This window comes from Girardinichthys multiradiatus, chromosome X (assembly GCF_021462225.1).
Source record: "Girardinichthys multiradiatus isolate DD_20200921_A chromosome X, DD_fGirMul_XY1, whole genome shotgun sequence".
In the NCBI taxonomy this organism is placed as follows: Eukaryota; Metazoa; Chordata; class Actinopteri; order Cyprinodontiformes; family Goodeidae; genus Girardinichthys; species Girardinichthys multiradiatus.
This window is the reverse complement of record NC_061817.1, coordinates 23,015,860-23,037,061: the sequence shown is the minus strand read 5'-3', so window position 1 is coordinate 23,037,061 and position 21,202 is coordinate 23,015,860. Positions and strand designations below refer to the sequence as shown.

At 40.9% G+C, this 21,202-nt stretch overlaps 1 protein-coding gene across 3 annotated transcripts in view; it reads left to right on the top strand.

Annotated features, from left to right (window-relative positions):
* The first annotated feature begins 182 nt into the window (after positions 1–182).
* The window catches only part of LOC124862927 (mitochondrial import inner membrane translocase subunit TIM16-like), a 164,940-nt gene continuing 143,920 nt past the window's right edge, over positions 183–21,202 (top strand). The window contains exons 1-6 of one of the 3 annotated variants that reach the window (XM_047357130.1): positions 183–379; positions 1,687–1,774; positions 5,794–5,871; positions 6,211–6,281; positions 10,889–11,075; positions 13,635–13,711. In XM_047357130.1, coding sequence (XP_047213086.1) covers positions 320–379; positions 1,687–1,774; positions 5,794–5,871; positions 6,211–6,281; positions 10,889–11,075; positions 13,635–13,711 — 561 coding nt within the window. In that variant the 5' untranslated portion in view covers positions 183–319. Of the gene's footprint in view, positions 380–1,686; positions 1,784–5,793; positions 5,872–6,210; positions 6,282–10,888; positions 11,076–13,634; positions 13,712–21,202 lie in introns of all 3 variants that reach the window. The other 2 variants (XM_047357129.1, XM_047357132.1) reach the window with 2 other exon arrangements.

Genomic DNA, 21,202 nt, shown 5'->3' with positions numbered 1-21,202 from the left:
GCTTTGGTGTTTCTGTTTTTTTGGACACTCAAGTAAGAGGAACTTGCCACAAAAAAAAAAAAAAAAAAAAAAAATAGCGGACGCGACGACATCTCATTTCTACTTATATTATTTTACATTTCTACACTCCTATAATGGTTTGAGCGGAAAAATGAAGACACCGCCCAGTCGATCGGCTCGGTCGGTAGAGCAAACCGAGCGTACACCGCGCGGCGAGCCTAACTCCTGAGCTGTCAGCTGCAGCAGCAGCACTCTCAGTAGTACCAACCAGCTCGACAGATACACCCGGAAGATACGAAAGTCAATTTGGGAGAGCAGCATGAATCGTTTTAAGACCTCCAAATTCAAAAACACCACTCCGAAGGTTGCCAAGAAAGAAGTGAGTAGTGAACCAGCTTCTGGTTGGAAACACCTCTACTGGCTAACACTAAATAGCTGAGCTACGTTTGGGGAGGAACGCCTGCAAGGGATGTTGAACTTCCTGCATCTGAGAGCCTATGCTAGAGAGACAAAATATGAATGCACTTGCTACTCGTGCATATATTTATGTATTTGTCAGCCATGTGGTTGCATTTCAACCGCGAGCCTTTGTCAGACGTTGCACTGAAATCCATTGTCATGTTTTTTTGTTCTTGTTTTATAGTTTTCTCGTTGCATTTATTGCTCACTTTGAGATTTGTTAGGATGTGCTGAGATTCTTTCACCATCATCCACAGGGAAAGAATACTTAAAGATTTCAGGAGTCGACATGTCTGGACCAGAATTCATGTGTCTTACATACAAAATATGCCTTTGAACCCATTAGTTCCAGGTTACAGCGTTGTGTGCAATCTCCTTTCACACAAGCAAATAAAAGCCTGGCATGCACACAGCCACACTCAGTGGGTGCTCCCCAATCTCTGCACAGGCAGCAGGTGGTGCCTTGCTCCCGTGAATGTTGAAGCAGCATTTCGTGTAGGCGTGTGGTTCCAACGCTGTGTTATCATTTCAAACACTGTGCAGGAACAAAAGTAGGACGGGAGGGGTAGAGGGTATAGCGAGGCAGGCATGGGAGGGGGGGAGATTGGAGAGGCATGACAGGAAAATAAAAGGGAGTGGGTGTTGCTTGATTGAATATTCATAGATTAATTTAGCCAGCTTTCCTCTAACGGAAAGAGGACCTCTCTGCAACAGCTCTTCACAGTCAGGCCAGTTTCTTATCATGAAACTGTTTTCATGATTAGAAACTGTTTACATTGTTAAAATGCATTTGCAGTTTTGGCGAAGACAAAGTGTGCTAGGCTCGGATAACAATACATGTTCCCTGATCACAAATGTTAAATGCCATCTGCATGCATACTACTGCTACTGTTGCTTTTTTGTGGAGCAGCTCAGCAGTAGTTGTCGGAGCATGCTGCTCTTGCCATGTTAATGTTATGCAAGACCTTTTTCTGCTGTGCAGTGAAAGGAGCCCTTCCATTTCCTCAGCTCTTTGCTCATTCTTAAACTCTAAAGTGTGTGCACACTCAGCTAGATCCTTCCTGTTTATTGCTGGGTTCTTTTCTTTTTCTTTCTCTAATGGTTGTTGCACCAACTTGGTCACATGTTCTCCCTCCTATCGTAAAACTCAAACTTTTCTCTATGTGTTTCTCTTTTTCATGAATGCACTGTGTTTCTTTGTTTTTGCCTCTTTGTCTTTAACTGTAGGGATGGATCAACAATGTCCACGCTGGCTCCTTCTCCTGCCAGGGGAACCACATCAAAGCAAGCTCAAGGCTGGTGGCTTTCAACACTGGTCAGGCTGGTAGGGCTAAAAATGTGTGCCTAAATAGAAAAACAGTTCTTAGATGATACATCTAACACTGTTACAATTGAAAGAGGCATTTTGCCCAATCTCCTTCCAAATATTGTTGATTTCTGCTAAACGTCCTTAAAAGTATTATAACTCTGCTTATATATGCAAAAAGAAACAACATATTGCCAAAATATTTTATATTGCATTGTAAAATACAAGGAATCAGCAATTGTTGAAGTGTTTTACAAGGATAGTAAGAACAAAAATAAGTCTAAATTCCTATGAAAAAAAACATTTACCATTATATTTTTCCATGTATTTGTAAAATAATAAAAATAGTTGCTAACTTTGAAACTTTCAGTTTTTTGGTTATTTAGTTGTGACTTATGGTGCCTTGCAAAAATTTTCACATCCCTTGAAGTTCTTCACATATTATCACATTAGATGCATTAAACTTCTTAATAATTTTCAGATAGACCGATACCAAGCAGTTCCGCACAGGGAAATGGAGGCAAATGGACACCTTGTGTGATTTTGTAAAATCGATATAAATGCAGCTGCTCTGTGAAGACCTCAGAGGTTTTTTAGAGAACAAACGGCATAGTAGAAGAACAAGGAACACAGCCAGCAGGCCAGGAGCAAGCCTGTGAACAAAATTTATACAGGGTTGGATTATAACACGATATCCCAAACTTTTAATCCTCTCACAGAGAACTGTTCAACCCATCATCTGAAAAAGATGGCATGGGGAGAATATGGCACGGCATGGCCGTCCACCTAAACTTTCAGGCTGGGCAAAGAGAGCATTAGTTAGGGAAACAGTCAAGAGGGCCATGGTGACTCTGGGCAAGATCCACAGCTCAGGTGGGTGAATCTGTTGTGAAGAAATGAAGCATGAATAAAGCCATGGTTTAAAAAAAAGCCTTAAGAAGTATTTTTCCACTTTACACCAATCTATGTAGGGGACACAGCAAACATGTGGGAAAGGAACGGGGCTGATTAGAGGAGATCCAAAATGCAACTTTTTAGCCTATATGTAAAATGCTTTGTGTGGGGGAAAAATAACTGCAAATCACCTAGAACACAGCATCACCATGGTGACCCATGATGGTGGCAGCGTCATGCTATGGGGATGGTTTTCTTCAGCAGGCAGAGAGAAGCCAGTCAGAGTTGAGGGGAAGGTAGATGGAGTTAAATACATGGACTTACATGGAAGAAAATCTGCAAAACATTTGAGACTGGGGAGGAAATAAAGGTTTTAGATTAGAACTGCACAATATATCAATCAACATCAACGCAATATCAATTCTTAGCAGTAACACAATCGCGTAGGACTGTATGGATGCAATACCTGGTAGCTTAATATATTTCAAGTGCCATGCATGCAAATATATCTGTTGGAATGGGCTTTCACTGGCCTTGATGCCCAAACTACATTATTTTACATTTAATGGCTGTGATGGCAAAGCTCAGAAAGAATTAATTGTAATTGATATCTTCACTGCAATATTCAACAGTGCAGGCACATGTTTTCCAGATATTGTGCAGCCATATGATGGATTAAAGTGGGTTCTTTTGGTTAGAATGGCCCAATCAAAGTCCAGAGCTAAATCTATTTTAGAATCTCTGCCAAGACTTGAAAATTGATACATGCTCTCTTTCCGCTCCAGTTTTAGCCTCCAGATGTGTGAAACTGGTAAAAAAAGAAAACTCTATCCCTTTCTTTTCAGTAAATAATTATATTGCTATTTTGTGTTGGTCTATCATATAAAATAGTTCTAATAAATACATTACAGTTTATGGAGTTTACGTGACAAAATTTGAAAAGTTAAAGGGATATGTATTATGTTGCCAGGCACTGTATAGTAGTTCCTCATTTACTCCAGTGCTTAGGATACCAAACTTTAGTTCTAATCCTCTACTTGTTTTCAGAATGATTTGATATATATTTTTTGCAAACCTGTGTTTGAGTTTATGCCATTAAAGATTTGAAATCCTGTGTAAGTTTATCACTAGTTTCAAAAACGAGTGCAATGATATCTTAAAGGCCATGTTTGCCAGTAACAGGAAGCTATGCAAACAATGCAGTTAATAAACAAAGGCCAATCAGTTGTTTGTCGTTTTCCATTGTACTGCAGAAATTTCTTGAATGTATCGTATAAAACAACTTTAAAACTACCCTCTCAGGTTGCTGTTATACAGGTCCTTCTCAAAATATTAGCATATTGTGATAAAGTTAATTATTTTCCATAATGTAATGATGAAAATTTAACATTCATATATTTTAGATTCATTGCACACTAAATGAAATATTTCAGGTCTTTTATTGTCTTAATACGGATGATTTTGGCATACAGCTCATGAAAACCCAAAATTCCTATCTCACAAAATTAGCATATCATTAAAAGGGTCTCTAAACGAGCTATGAACCTAATCATCTGAATCAACAAGTTAACTCTAAACACCTGCAAAAGATTCCTGAGGTCTTTAAAACTCCCAGCCTGGTTCATCACTCAAAACCCCAATCATGGGTAAGTCTGCCGACCTGACTGCTGTCCAGAAGGCCACTATTGACACCCTCAAGCAAGAGGGTAAGACACAGAAAGACATTTCTGAACGAATAGGCTGTTCCCAGAGTGCTGTATCAAGGCACCTCAGTGGGAAGTCTGTGGGAAGGAAAAAATGTGGCAGAAAACGCTGCACAACGAGAAGAGGTGACCGGACACTGAGGAAGATTGTGGAGAAGGGCCGATTCCAGACCTTGGGGGACCTGCAGAAGCAGTGGACTGAGTCTGGAGTAGAAACATCCAGAGCCACCGTGCACAGGCGTGTGCAGGAAATGGGCTACAGGTGCCGCATTCCCCAGGTCAAGCCACTTTTGAACCAGAAACAGCAGCAGAAGCGCCTGACCCGGGCTACAGAGAAGCAGCACTGGACTGTTGCTCAGTGGTCCAAAGTACTTTTTTCGGATGAAAGCAAATTCTGCATGTCATTCGGAAATCAAGGTGCCAGAGTCTGGAGGAAGACTGGGGAGAAGGAAATGCCAAAATGCCAGAAGTCCAGTGTCAAGTACCCACAGTCAGTGATGGTCTGGGGTGCCGTGTCAGCTGCTGGTGTTGGTCCACTGTCTTTTATCAAGGGCAGGGTCAATGCAGCTAGCTATCAGGAGATTTTGGAGCATTTCATGCTTCCATCTGCTGAAAAGCTTATGGAGATGAAGATTTCATTTTTCAGCACGACCTGGCACCTGCTCACAGTGCCAAAACCACTGGTAAATGGTTTACTGACCATGGTATCACTGTGCTCAATTGGCCTGCCAACTCTCCTGACCTGAACCCCATAGAGAATCTGTGGGATATTGTGAAGAGAACGTTGAGAGACTCAAGACCCAACACTCTGGATGAGCTAAAGGCCGCTATCGAAGCATCCTGGGCCTCCATAAGACCTCAGCAGTGCCACAGGCTGATTGCCTCCATGCCACGCCGCATTGAAGCAGTCATTTCTGCCAAAGGATTCCCGACCAAGTATTGAGTGCATAACTGTACATGATTATTTGAAGGTTGACGTTTTTTGTTTTAAAAACACTTTTCTTTTATTGGTCGGATGAAATATGCTAATTTTGTGAGATAGGAATTTTGGGTTTTCATGAGCTGTATGCCACAATCATCTGTACTAAGACAATAAAAGACCTGAAATATTTCAGTTAGTGTGCAATGAATCTAAAATATATGAATGTTAAATTTTCATCATGACATTATGGAAAATAATGAACTTTATCACAATATGCTAATATTTTGAGAAGGACCTGTAAATATTTAGTTAAAGATACATGAAGATAGGCTGCAGAGTCACATGAAGCTCCATAGCACTGCCTAAGACATTGTATTTACTCTTACCATGTTATAAAATATGTGCTGTGCTTGTGTAGATAGTTTGGCTCATTACCTTTCTTTAGTATTAATTAGTAGGTTTGGAAAGTGTAGTTTGTGCCAGGTTTTATGTGTTGCATGTCTGACTAGGTGGTGGGATGGTGGGCCTGACCTCAGTCAACCCTTCAGATAGCCAGTGGACTGTCACCCAGATCTCCTGCCATTCTGGTACTGTCTTCTTTATCTTTTCTGTTTAACTAAATGTGATGCAAAGACGTTCATGTGTCATTACTATTCAGATTTTGAAAGTGAAAATAAAGAATTTGCCTTTGAGGAATGCAGTCATTTCTGCTGAGTTATTTAGCACATGAACATATTTTTTGTTAAGAGATTAAAGGTTCAATATATCTGATGTCTTGTGCAGCTTATGTTCAATGAGTGAAGAACATGTTGCTTTTTTTTTCTAAAATACAAAACTAAAAGAGAAATGCAGATAGTCTAAAAATTAAAGCTTGACAGTTATGTTCCATATCTGCTTTTAAACTTTAGTTTTCCTTCCTCCATCAGATCTGGTGACTGATATGGACTTTTCTCCTTTTGATGAAAGTCTCCTTGCAACCTGCTCTTGGGATGAAACGGTAAACTCAACTTTGTCATTATTTTATCGCCTTTATATTTCTTTCCTGTCCTTTAGCATTCTGAAGAATATTTATTTAAATTCCCTTTCTTCCGAACTTTTTTTTCCTGGCAGAGTTTCGTTTGCAACATTAAACCTTTTATTGTTTGTTGTTGATTAAAACCTGAAGAAAAATCCCTCCGGTTACACTGTCCTGAGCTACAGATGTCCTAGCTCATAGAAAGTGCTGATTTTGGATCTGGCTCTTCAAACTCAGCAACTCAGGTTACCTTCCTGACCAGTGAACATCCAGCTTTCGCCACACTCAGAACTACACAAACACACTAAAATGAAATGCGGTAGCTGGAATCCACTCAATACTTTTTTTTATTTTATGCTAGCAAATTTTACCCCAATCTGGTCCTGCAGAGCCAGGTAAATGACAATCCAGGTATTCTTTAAACCGAATTAAGGCCATAATCTTGAAAACCACTCAAACCCCAGTGTATCGTGGCAAATTTAGAAAACCTAGTTTGAAACATGACCCTACTTCACTCTTAGGTTTTTCCTTGCAGATTTACAGGGGTTAGACAATGAAACTGAAACACCTGTCATTTTAGTGTGGGAGGTTTCATGGCTAAATTGGACCAGCCTGGTAGCCAGTCTTCATTGATTGCACATTGCACCAGTAAGAGCAGAGTGTGAAGGTTCAATTAGCAGGGTAAGAGCACAATTTTGCTCAAAATATTGAAATGCACACAACATTATGGATGACATACCAGAGTTCAAAAGAGGACAAATTGTTGGTGCATGTCTTGCTGGCGCATCTGTGACCAAGACAGCAAGTCTTTGTGATGTATCAAGAGCCACGGTATCCAGGGTAATGTCAGCATACCACCAAGAAGGACGAACCACATCCAACAGGATTAACTGTGGACGCAAGAGGAAGCTGTCTGAAAGGGATGTTCGGGTTCTAACCCGGATTGTATCCAAAAAACATAAAACCACGGCTGCCCAAATCACAGCAGAATTAAATGTGCACCTCAACTCTCCTGTTTCCACCAGAACTGTCCGTCGGGAGCTCCACAGGGTCAATATACACGGCCGGGCTACTATAGCCAAACCTTTGGTCACTCATGCCAATGCCAAACGTCGGTTTCAATGGTGCAAGGAGCGCAAATCTTGGGCTGTGGACAATGTGAAACATGTATTGTTCTCTGATGAGTCCACCTTTACTGTTTTCCCCACATCCGGGAGAGTTATGGTGTGGAGAAGCCCCAAAGAAGCGTACCACCCAGACTGTTGCATGCCCAGAGTGAAGCATGGGGGTGGATCAGTGATGGTTTGGGCTGCCATATCATGGCATTCCCTTGGCCCAATACTTGTTCTAGATGGGCGCGTCACTGCCAAGGACTACCAAACCATTCTTGAGGACCATGTGCATCCAATGGTTCAAACATTGTATCCTGAAGGCGGTGCCGTGTATCAGGATGACAATGCACCAATACACACAGCAAGACTGGTGAAAGATTGGTTTGATGAACATGAAAGTGAAGTTGAACATCTCCCATGGCCTGCACAGTCACCAAATCTAAATATTATTGAGCCACTTTGGGGTGTTTTGGAGGAGCGAGTCAGGAAATGTTTTCCTCCACCAGTATCACGTAGTGACCTGGCCACTATCCTGCAAGAAGAATGGCTTAAAATCCCTCTGACCACTGTGCAGGACTTGTACAGGTCCTTCTCAAAAAATTAGCATATTGTGATAAAGTTCATTATTTTCCATAATGTCATGATGAAAATTTAACATTCATATATTTTAGATTCATTGCACACTAAATGAAATATTTCAGGTCTTTTATTGTCTTAATACGGATGATTTTGGCATACAGCTCATGAAAACCCAAAAATCCTATCTCACAAAATCAGCATATCATTAAAAGGGTCTCTAAACGAGCTATGAACCTAATCATCTGAATCAACGAGTTAACTCTAAACACCTGCAAAAGATTCCTGAGGCCTTTAAAACTCCCAGCCTGGTTCATCACTCAAAACCCCAATCATGGGTAAGACTGCCGACCTGACTGCTGTCCAGAAGGCCACTATTGACACCCTCAAGCAAGAGGGTAAGACACAGAAAGAAATTTCTGAACGAATAGGCTGCTCCCAGAATGCTGTATCAAGGCACCTCAGTGGGAAGGAAAAAGTGTGGCAGAAAACGCTGCACAACGAGAAGAGGTGACTGGACCCTGAGGAAGATTGTGGAGAAGGGCCGATTCCAGACCTTGGGGGACCTGCGGAAGCAGTGGACTGAGTCTGGAGTAGAAACATCCAGAGCCACCGTGCACAGGCGTGTGCAGGAAATGGGCTACAGGAGCCGCATCCCCCAGGTCAAGCCACTTTTGAACCAGAAACAGCAGCAGAAGCGCCTGACCTGGGCTACAGAGAAGCAGCACTGGACTGTTGCTCAGTGGTCCAAAGTACTTTTTTCGGATGAAAGCAAATTCTGCATGTCATTCGGAAATCAAGGTGCCAGAGTCTGGAGGAAGACTGGGGAGAAGGAAATGCCAAAATGCCAGAAGTCCAGTGTCAAGTACCCACAGTCAGTGATGGTCTGGGGTGCCGTGTCAGCTGCTGGTGTTGGTCCACTGTGTTTTATCAAGGGCAGGGTCAATGCAGCTAGCTATCAGGAGATTTTGGAGCACTTCATGCTTCCATCTGCTGAAAAGCTTTATGGAGATGAAGATTTCATTTTTCAGCACGACCTGGCACCTGCTCACAGTGCCAAAACCACTGGTAAATGGTTTACTGACCATGGTATCACTGTGCTCAATTGGCCAGCCAACTCTCCTGACCTGAACCCCATAGAGAATCTGTGGGATATTGTGAAGAGAACATTGAGAGACTCAAGACCCAACACTCTGGATGAGCTAAAGGCCGCTATCGAAGCATCCTGGGCCTCCATAAGACCTCAGCAGTGCCACAGGCTGATTGCCTCCATGCCACGCCGCATTGAAGCAGTCATTTCTGCCAAAGGATTCCCGACCAAGTATTGAGTGCATAACTGTACATGATTATTTGAAGGTTGATGTTTTTTGTATTAAAAACACTTTTCTTTTATTGGTCGGATGAAATATGCTAATTTTGTGAGATAGGAATTTTGGGTTTTCATGAGCTGTATGCCAAAATCATCTGTATTAAGACAATAAAAGACCTGAAATATTTCAGTTAATGTGCAATGAATCTAAAATATATGAATATTAAATTTTCATCATTACATTATAGAAAATAATGAACTTTATCACAATATGCTAATTTTTTGAGAAGGACCTGTATATGTCATTCCCAAGACGAATTGACGCTGTATTGGCCGCAAAAGGAGGCCCTACACCATACTAATAAATTATTGTGGTCTAAAACCAGGTGTTTCAGTTTCATTGTCCAACCCCTGTATATGTGTATGCTACAGTTTGCAAACACTTAGGCCCAGCTCCACCTTGTCATCATATCACAATGTTACTGCCACAGGTATCACATCTGCACAACGATGTTTCCTCAAAGTCTTTAGAATTTCCCTATAAATCGGGAATGTTTCTGTACCTCCACCAGAAGTTTTAGGCTTACTTTGGAGGGGGAAACGGCTTCAGTATTTTTATAAACTTGCGCAAATTTTGACAGGAGCAGGCAGAAAGAATCAAGAGGACAAAAAGAAAAAATAGTTTTTTATAGATCACTATAAAATGATTATTACAAAGGTCTGAATCCTGAGGTTTTTTTATGAGTCGTGCTGCGACAATTGTAAAATTATAACATTAACCTTATGAGTCCGTGTTGAATTTTTTTTTTCCCTCCTTCTCCTAACTTCCCATTGCTAAATACAAATAATTCAAATGTATTCTTTTTGACCTCCTGGCAATTACATCTTTGATGTGAACTCTAGCCTGGAGAATTAACAACTTTGTTTACTCTTTAAGCAACTATATGCACAATTTAGGCATGTCTGCCTCCACCCAACTGGGAACCTCATTGATGGCAAGCCCAGCACGTACTGATCTCTGTGTGCATGGGACCTGACCTGATTATTACAATATTTATGGTAGTTAGAGCACATGTCCTAGATAAGCTACCTCTGGTGCTACCAGGATCCTCCACACTACACCTAGGACTCAGATTTGCTGCCACGTTCTCACTAGCACAGTTTTGTGCATGTTCAGAAAGACAATCAGGAACAGGGAGCTCATTGTGTTTTAATGCACCCTGGAAAACCTTGCTGAGACCATCCATCTTCTGACAGATGTTATGGTACAGCCTTAGTCTGGACTGAAAAGGGACCTAGGTTTGTTTCAGTAGCGTAACTGTAAACCTAAAGTCCATCAATTAACCTTTTAGTGTCACCTGTGTATCTAAACCTCACATTTACCTGTGTTGTATCAATATCCATCTCCTATGCCTGCTTTCTGTACACTGGGTAGCAGATGAATTAGCACTAAGACCTTGACAAGATGATCTGTTCAGATGAATTATTTTCCATTCCAGATGGAGCAGAATTTCAAACATGTGTTCAGACTGTTGCCAATAAAACAAATAGCAGACATTATCTTCAGATCTAACACTCCTGTGTGTGTGCAGGTAAAGCTGTGGCGTTTGTGTGATCCAGAGCAGGACCAGCCCAGCAGTCCAGAACTCACCCTGCAGCCAGGCCAGGGCAGGCTCGAGCTCGTGCACTTCCATCCCACCTCCTCGGGCCTGCTGGTTGTTGCAACTGCTAAGTCTCCTCTGATTTGGGACACCAGCAGGCAAGAGGCGCCCCTTGCAGGTAACTACATCCAGAAAGCATGAGCAGAATTTATATTTGTGAAATTAGATCACACGTCACAGAAAGTTTGTCTTGTTGTACATTATGTACCATGTCTTCAGTCTTGTCAGTTACAGCTTACGTTGTGCCATGTTCATGTTGTCTCTACGTGTAGCATAAATATGTGTTTGGACTGGAGTGAAGCAATGGGTTGGCTTTTCTTTTGTTGGAGAATGTGTGACTGACACTGCCTACGTTTTACAGCCCTGTGGCTCTTAAGTGCCGGAACAGCAGAGGTAAAGTTTTATTTTGGAGTCCTGAGGTCAGTCTCCTCCGACTGGTTTCCGGATGCACTTACTGTACCACCCCCCCAAACATTGCACACCTTTCTCACCTCCTCATGACAGCTGACCTGGCTGCTGCTGCTGCTCACTGCTGATCCAGCATCTCATGAGCTGCACCCCACAGAATCTTCCATTTCCTTCATTCGTTGTTGTTGTTGGTGTTTTGTGGTCAAGGGGCAAGAAAAATGTGCTACAATTTATTATGAAAGTGTATCTTAATAGGAGCACGCTTTATGCTTTATTTTATCTTTTGTCTCTCGGGGTTACAAATGAACTTCCCACAAAATGTACAGTGCTGTCTTCTGACACAGCAGTGTTCAGTATATCAAGCTTATACAGGTCCTTCTCAAAATATTAGCATATTGTGATAAAGTTCATTATTTTCCATAATGTAATGATGAAAATTTAACATTCATATATTTTAGATTCATTGCACACTAACTGAAATATTTCAGGTCTTTTATTGTCTTAATACGGATGATTTTGGCATACAGCTCATGAAAACCCAAAATTCCTATCTCACAAAATTAGCATATCATTAAAAGGGTCTCTAAACGAGCTATGAACCTAATCATCTGAATCAACGAGTTAACTCTAAACACCTGCAAAAGATTCCTGAGGCCTTTAAAACTCCCAGCCTGGTTCATCACTCAAAACCCCAATCATGGGTAAGACTGCCGACCTGACTGTTGTCCAGAAGGCCACTATTGACACCCTCAAGCAAGAGGGTAAGACACAGAAAGACATTTCTGAACGAATAGGCTGTTCCCAGAGTGCTGTATCAAGGCACCTCAGTGGGAAGTCTGTGGGAAGGAAAAAGTGTGGCAGAAAACGCTGCACAACGAGAAGAGGTGACCGGACCCTGAGGAAGATTGTGGAGAAGGGCCGATTCCAGACCTTGGGGGACCTGCGGAAGCAGTGGACTGAGTCTGGAGTAGAAACATCCAGAGCCACCGTGCACAGGCGTGTGCAGGAAATGGGCTACAGGTGCCGCATTCCCCAGGTCAAGCCACTTTTGAACCAGAAACAGCGGCAGAAGCGCCTGACCTGGGCTACAGAGAAGCAGCACTGGATTGTTGCTCAGTGGTCCAAACTACTTTTTTCAGATGAAAGCAAATTCTGCATGTCATTCAGAAATCAAGGTGCCAGAGTCTGGAGGAAGACTGGGGAGAAGGAAATGCCAAAATGCCAGAAGTCCAGTGTCAAGTACCCACAGTCAGTGATGGTCTGGGGTGCCGTGTCAGCTGCTGGTGTTGGTCCACTGTGTTTTATCAAGGGCAGGGTCAATGCAGCTAGCTATCAGGAGATTTTGGAGCACTTCATGCTTCCATCTGCTGAAAAGCTTTATGGAGATGAAGATTTCATTTTTCAGCACGACCTGGCACCTGCTCACAGTGCCAAAACCACTGGTAAATGGTTTACTGACCATGGTATCACTGTGCTCAATTGGCCTGCCAACTCTCCTGACCTGAACCCCATAGAGAATCTGTGGGATATTGTGAAGAGAACGTTGAGAGACTCAAGACCCAACACTCTGGATGAGCTAAAGGCCGCTATCGAAGCATCCTGGGCCTCCATAAGACCTCAGCAGTGCCACAGGCTGATTGCCTCCATGCCACGCCACATTGAAGCAGTCATTTCTGCCAAAGGATTCCCGACCAAGTATTGAGTGCATAACTGTACATGATTATTTGAAGGTTGACGTTTTTTGTATTAAAAACACTTTTCTTTTATTGGTCGGATGAAATATGCTAATTTTGTGAGATAGGAATTTTGGGTTTTCATGAGCTGTATGCTAAAATCATCCGTATTAAGACAATAAAAGACCTGAAATATTTCAGTTAGTGTGCAATGAATCTAAAATATATGAATGTTAAATTTTCATCATGACATTATGGAAAATAATGAACTTTATCACAATATGCTAATATTTTGAGAAGGACCTGTATTTCTCCACACATTATGGATGTAAATCATCCATTCTCTCATTGTGCTTTTCTGAATTGTTTGGCTTCATTTTTCCTTGTTTTCCTGCCATGACGTCTTCAGAATGGTGTGTTTTGTCGTGTCTCTGTGTTTGCTGTCATTCTCTATTCATCGTGCGTGTCCTCATGCTTCCTGTTTTTCCTAAACCTTCTCAACATTCTCAGCAGTTTTTTTTAACATTCCTGTCTAATCTTCATCATATTGTCTTTGTTTTTCCTTTTCTCCCTAAATTGTTCATCTATGTTTGCAGCCTTGGAGCAGCACAGCGACCAGTTGCAGAGTCTCAGCTGGAAACAGGACGGCTCCCTGCTTGCATCCTCCAGCAAGGTGAGGCTAACTCACACAGCACCAACATTATGGTTATACACAGGAGATTTGAGTCTTCAATCTTTTCTTTGAATTTATCTTGCAAATAGACTTTCACAAAAACTTTTAAAGTGGTCTCCTGTGATATTTTTCAGTCTTTTAAATGTTTGGATTTGGCTTTGGCTGCTTTTCTACAAATTTTTCAGTTTGGTATCCTTTTTATCTCTTAAAGATTAGATTTAGTCTTTTTGAGTTGACACATAACATCACTTATAGCAAATCCATTTTTCCAGAATTCAAGTTTTGCCATAATAGTAGAATTTTCTCAAGAACATACTTTCCCAAGTCATAACAAAAAAAATCAAGAGGAAAAAGCAGGGACATTCAAAAAATGTGACTTTTTTCCATCACTGATGTTAAAAACAAGATGGAAGCTGATCACTAAGGCTACCAAGAGGCTGACAGCAACACCGAATGAGCTGCAGGGGTTTCTGTGTTTGTTTAGCGTCATAGTGAATCCTAACATACCTTCAGGTAAACCAAAAATGACTTCTCCAGAAGAAGATTTTGATTTTGGAATTGGTTAGACAGACCTAAATCTGATGGAAAACTTGTCAAAAGGTGTCCCCACAATCTGATTGGTTTGGTGAACCTTTGCTAGATAAAATGGACACATATTGGCATGTCAAGATGTAGCATTGATACCTGTAATTCAAAGTGTGCTTTAGTATTAGATTAACGGTATGCACAACTATCCAACATAGTGGTTGGACCTTTTTACATATTTCAAAATTTCTCCCCTGAAAGGTTAGCTTCTGTTTTAGTTGAATTTTACAGCATAAAGGATCATTGTATGGTTGCTTTAGGTTACAATAACATAGCATGTTTACAAGTTACACTTATCTACTATCCTTATTTTTAGCCACCGGTTAGGTTCAAGGATTTGTGCAAGAATTACCTCAAAAGGAGCCAAAAAAACAGAACAACATTTTAAACAACCTTAAAGATGCTGGGAAAATGTTGATTAACACAATTTAGCAATTTAAAACAAGACCTCCATCTTTGGAAGCAACATACAAAGAATAAATAAAAGGTTTTAGACCTGTTTGTATCCAGAGCCATTTGCTGCAGTTACAGTTTATTACCACTAGATGCTGCCACTGGCTCACATCATACTCTGTTTGGCAAATGAAATCAAAATGTCAACAAGGTGATGCTCGTAAAAGAGGGTGGGAATGGCATTAAACACGGGGTTGGGAATTATTGATCAATTTTCAAAGGAAAACAAGGATAAACTTGGATATCACCTCAATGTAAAAGATGTAATCACCAGTTTTGTTTAAGTGGTGAAACATTGATGCCAAAGACATTACTAAAGTGCCTGAGGAGATTTTCCTTATGAGACTGGAAACTGGTTGGAAATTAAGATACTAATGGAAACAGGCCGTGTTTGAAGGTTTAATCACTTGGGGCTGTAAATCTGTTTCTTTGCTCTCTGACCTTTCAGTTTCTATTCCCAGCATGCGAGCTTCTCAGTGTTTGACAACCAATATGTCTTTTTACACACATTGATGTTGTTCAGATGGCAAAGCTAAGGGGGGAATGAGGTATTAGCTCAAGAGAAAAGGTCTGTCTTTATAGCAATGGGCTTTCCATTATGTTGTAGTGGATTAAGAAAAAAAAGTACAATGAGGGACACTAATCTAAAGGTGCAACTCAATAAATAGTATCATTGAAAAGTAAAAAAAAAAAAAGTTGAATACTGAAACTCATTTTACATGTTTGTGTTAATGGTAAATGGCCTGCACTTGTATAGCGGTTTATCAAGTTCTCAAAGACCCCAAAACATTACACTCCAATCTTTCATCCACCCATTCATACACAAATTTACACACTGACAGTGGTAGACTACATCGTAGCCCCAGCTGCCCTGGGGCAGACTGACGGAAGTGAGGCTGCCATACAATCAGCGCCACAGAGCCCTCTGACCACCATCAGGAGGCAAGGCGGGCGAACCAGTAGCCCATCGGTTACAAGACGAACCCCTACTACTATTGCCACTGTTGCCCCATGGAGGCAACCAGCCTGTTGCACTGTTGAAACAAAGAGCTTCGAACCTCTGTGGTTCCTGAGGGGTTTAACACATAGGAGACAGTTAAAGTTTATGCACTGGTGCGTATGTGTGTGGTGGATCTTAAATCCCAGTTCTTGTTGCCTATGCACCATTTTTCTACCACAGTTTTTCATTTCACTTAACGTTTAGACAATATGCTTGGATGAAGAACTCTGAATAGCAATGATGTTTTGTGGCCTACGCCGATTGTTGAGAGTCTCAGTGACTTTCCGCTGGACAAAGTAGTCTTCTCCTTGATGGCCATCACATTTCTGTATTAAACAGAGGCTTTTTATTGGTCTTATGCAATATCCAAATTATCTCCGAAATTGAATTTGTAGGTATAGCTACAAGCCATAATCTTCTAAATTAAATGCTTGATGTAAATACACTGCATTAAAAAAATTTTATTTTCACTGTCTGACCATAAATCAGTCCAAAGCTTTCTGGTTTATGCCATTTATATTGTATTTGTTACTTCTAATACAGACGTTTCCATACACTAAGGACACAATGTCTTTCGAAAATCTGGGAAATCCCAGATTATCAGGTCCTGACTTTGTAAGGTTCCGTTACGGCATTTATGTTGGTAAAATCCACACTCATGGATATATTTTAAAGCATAACACAAACACACTGCTTCCTTGTATGATATCATCGAATATCAAGTGTGATATCAGGCTCATGCCTGAGCAGTTTTCAGGCACCTGAAGGTGCTACATTCACCAGTTTACACAATTAGATGCAGTTCTAAACAACATGGGAATGTGAAGCCAATCATACTGTTCAGGAGGGAGATGACTTCTGTTTCCCAGAGATGAACGTGTTTGATGGAAAATGTGCGAATCAACTGCAGAGCCAAAGCAAAAGACCTCGTGAAGATGTTGGCTGAAGCTGGTAACAGAGCGATTATCCACAGTGAAATGAGTCCTGTACTGACATGGCCTGAAAAGCCACACAGAGAGGAAAAAAAAACATTACTCCAAAACCAACATTAAAAGCCAGATTACAGTTTAAAAATGCACTGAGAGACAAAGATCTTAATATTTGGAGACATGTCCTGTGATTTTATGAAGCTAAAATTTGGTTTGTTCTTAATGTTCATTAATACTTTTTGGAGGAAAAAGGGGGAAACATGCAAACCTGCGAACAACATCCCAACTGTGAAGTACAGGGGTGGCAGCATCACGTTGTGGTTGTGTTTTCCTGCAGGAGGGACTTGTGCAATTCACAAAACGGATGGCATCAAGAGAGAACATAATTTGGGAATATTGAAACAAGATCTCATGACATCATTGAGGAAGTTAAAACTTGGAACCAAATGGGTCTTACAAATAGGCAGTGACGATAATCACACAGCCAAAGTAGTTACATCGTCACTTAAGGACAACAAAATCAATGTTTGGGACTAAAACGTAAAAAGCCATACAAATTTGATTCAGTTAGATTCCAGCAAACTATTGTGATCTGCTCTTGAAGAAATATCCAAAATGTTCCACCTACATTATCTCTTATTATTCTTACTTTTGGCATATATTAATTTCAGTAATAATATCTGACCTAAAACAGAATGGTTGATGCTAATTCTGTGTGATTCGGACCATGGTGAGAAGAAACAATTATTCATCCAATTTCTGTGTGTAATGAATCTATATATTTGAGATTCCCTTTTTAATTTCAATTACTGAAATTAACTTTCAGCGAACAAACAAACTGATCTCCTCTGTGCTTTGGTTCGTTGCTAAAATCACACAATGACTGATGTGAAAATTCATCCGAGGTCCATGGAGCCTTCTTCAGGCTAGGTGCAATGATGATTACTCGTCCTCAAGAGCAAATAACCTTTGACACAGAAATGTACCAGTTCACCTATTTAATAGGGGTATTGTTAGTTTGGTCCCCTTTGTTTGTCTCTTTCTGACAGGTAACAAATTACTCTAGCCATCTCAGGATATGTCCAAACCATGAGATGCTTGATGGGATAATCATCCTAATCAGAACTACCAGCTCTGTTGATGATGTAACCTGAAAGAACAACACACCTGAGAAGACTGTGTGTCTGGGGGGCTCTTAGGTTTCAGCCACGTTCAACTCTAGTGTCATTTAACTAACTGGGCTGCTTTCAGTCTCTCCAATTTGAGTTATTAAAGCAAAAGAGCGCTGCCAACATATGGGTCCAATCCCCGGCTCCTCTGTAGGGTAAACACTGGGGCATGGGTCTGGGGTGGGGGGAGATGAAGGGAATACCCCTTCCCCAAAGAGCAGTAATCATGACAGGCCTCAGTTGGACTGAGAGAAGAGTATATTTTTGACACGTGTGGAAAGAAACAGGAATTCGGTAAAGTGAAGGTCGTGTAAATGATGAACAGGACTTAATACTATGCTGTCCAGACACCATGCTGTAACAAATACTTAATGAAGATGCTACAGTCCCAGCAGGTTTTGACCCGAGTAACCACGGGAGACTGGGAACAGCAGTCTGGCAGCACCGTGTGTTTGACGAGCGCAGTGACTGATGGAGAGCACTGCTGGGGGAAGATTCTCAGCATCTGTGTGTGTTTAGAGCGCAGTAAAAACTCATTAACGGCAGCTTGAGAGTGACGCCACACCTCTTTGATTAAACAGCTGCTGCATAAGCAAACCCTCACAAACACAAACGCACAAATCCATACACGGCCATGCAGGGCTCCCATCTGTGCATTTATGAGTTTAGGTTGTATTTTCTTATGCGTGGTATTGTAAGAGGGATAAGAGAGAGTGATTGTTTAAGTCCATGCATACATGCAGTTGTTTGGTGAGCACTTTTATTTTTTCAATGAATTGCCCCTAATTTCTGTGTTTGCACAGCCAGATATTTTCCTCTTTTGTATGTTGTTTGCACTGCAACACTTTGTTTGATATGGCACCCAAAATGCTTTACAGTCCAGGTCTCACTACTATGCACCTCTGTACCATGTACTGGGTGTTTTTGACCACAGGGTACAAAAATTCGGACTCTTGTTGAACTATTTCTGTTTTACTTAAGGAAAAGAGTTCATGTGTTTGGATGAAGGTACCTAAGGAAATCAGGCAACCCTGGATCCAAAGTGCAGAGACTAGAATAGATGGACTAAAGCAGGTTTTATTCCCACTAAAATATTTAAATAAGGTAAAAACAAAAAGTATTTAAATTTTAGATTAAAGTAAGCCCCAAGCATTTTGCTGCCACGCTTCACTGTGGGCATGCTGTTCTTGTGGTAATGTGAATTGTTTTTTTTGTGCCAAATATATAAAATGTTGCAACAACCAGTAACATATCCAAAGGGCTAAAAGTGGGAACAAAAGTGTTAAAAATAATTATTAGAAAAATCTAGAGCCAGCCAACAAGTTCTCAGCAGACATCTCCCAGTGGAAACATTAGACACTGACTGCTCCTGGGCAGTTAAATGGTTAAACAACTAAATAAAACATATAATGCAAAATTGTAAGTAGGTTTAACATTTTAATAAACTTCTTGTTTGTTTCAGTTGTTTTCAGAGCTGTTAGTCAGTGCAATGTACACATTAAAGATGTGTAGATCAGCTTATGGCTGCCAGTGAGCCATTAGATGTTTTATGGGAGTGGATCTCTTCTAGTTAAGATCTGTAGTGTCTTTGTGTTGACACTCACATTATTCTCCTTTACTTGTTTCATATCGCGACTGAGCACACAGAGCATTGTTGCCAAAGTAATCACAAAAAATGGACTAAGTTGAATTTAAACCGAGTTGATGACTAATCTCAAATTCCTGAATCCAATAGTGATGTTAAAGAAACATCAGTAGACTTTATCATGTTCTGTTTGAAGCACTGCTTAGTTTGGTCTGCACCTTCGGCAGATAGCTGTCTGAAACCTTCCCCCTGGAACTAAAACCTCTTGCCCCTGGTTTAAGCTTTTTTGCTGGGGTAGGTCGCTTCTCTGACCTTTTGAAAATTCACAGGACAACTCAACTAACAGGCTGTGATTTAAAAAGGTCACCGGGTGGCTTTTGTTGTTGTGCTGTGGCTTTTAAATTTGAACGTTCTGGGCCACCGTATTTTCCTATTGCAGAATTGAATAAAAGTTGTCAGTGAATTAGTTTTAATAAATAAATACTCTGAGAATTGTTTTTGTACCACGTTAAACAAGAAAAATAACAGTATGTCTCAGTGTTTTTAATGGAAAAAAATCCTTCTTACAAAAATCTTTTGGGTTTGTGGGAAATTAATTTTTAAAATGATGAATTAAAGTTTGGTGGATGGAACAGGTGGAGTGTAACCCAAAGGTCAGGAGGAGGAGCTTTGTTTGTGTGTTGTTCCTGGAGTGCTCTTGGAGCCCAGGATTTATACTCTCAGGTCACAGAAGACAGAGCTGGGGGGCATCATATTCGTGGGTGGGCTGCACAGACAAAGACAAGTCGGAAACCCAAAGAAAAAAGCTCTTTATTTATACCAACATTTGCTTTTCATGTCAAAAATAGCAAATAGCTGCCCCTTTTTAATTGCTGAGGGGATAAGTATGAAGACGAGCCAAAGCTCGGATTAAATTCTTCAACATGTGTTTTAATGTAAAAGGATAACTGGACAGAAAACACAATGATTCTTGTTGAGTGTGTGTCCATGTAGGCTTTTCTGTTTTACAGCCACCCTCCTGATTCCCTTTGACATGTGTATATGAAGTGTGGCATGGTTGAGCCGAAGTGCTTATAAGCATTACCTGCGATCAGCTCCATGTGTCAGGCGGTTGCTGTGATCATAGTCACACAGCAGTATTAGGTGACACAGCTGCAGACACAAGCGTCCCACACAGCCTGATTCCATTAGGCATCATTTCCCTTCAATCACATACAAGTCTCTGTGATTGGCTGCTCCGGCAGAGGCTGAGTGTGTGTTTTAGTGGACTGGGGTCAAGGCGTGTGAGGCCACAGAGAGGTCACGGGATTTCATTCACTGACAATGTATCGGTTAAATTTTTGATGATTAAATAGCAAAACTCCAGAGGAGTTTTGTTTTTCTTTGTTTAAATTACGCTAATAAAGAGGGACCCTTTGTTAATACTTTCAAGATGCAGCTTTAATATTCCTGTTTTTCATTTGGTTTGCATGAAAATAATATTGCTAACTGAAAAGCCTGTAATTTCTTCCACATTTTCGGTAAGGCAACTTGAAAATCCTGAACATGCAAAAACTCTGACCTCTTTTTGCATGTTAAAGCTCTTACCCCTTAGCCTGCCTCTCACGTTATTTCAAGTTGACTTCAGGGACTGTTTATAAAGACCGGTCTGAGAATGAAAGTCATCATCATGCAGAACAAAGAACATTGATATCCAGGCTTAACATGTAATGGTTTAGGATTATTTCCATATTAGAAAAGACGGAAGAAAAATTTATTTGTATGTTCACC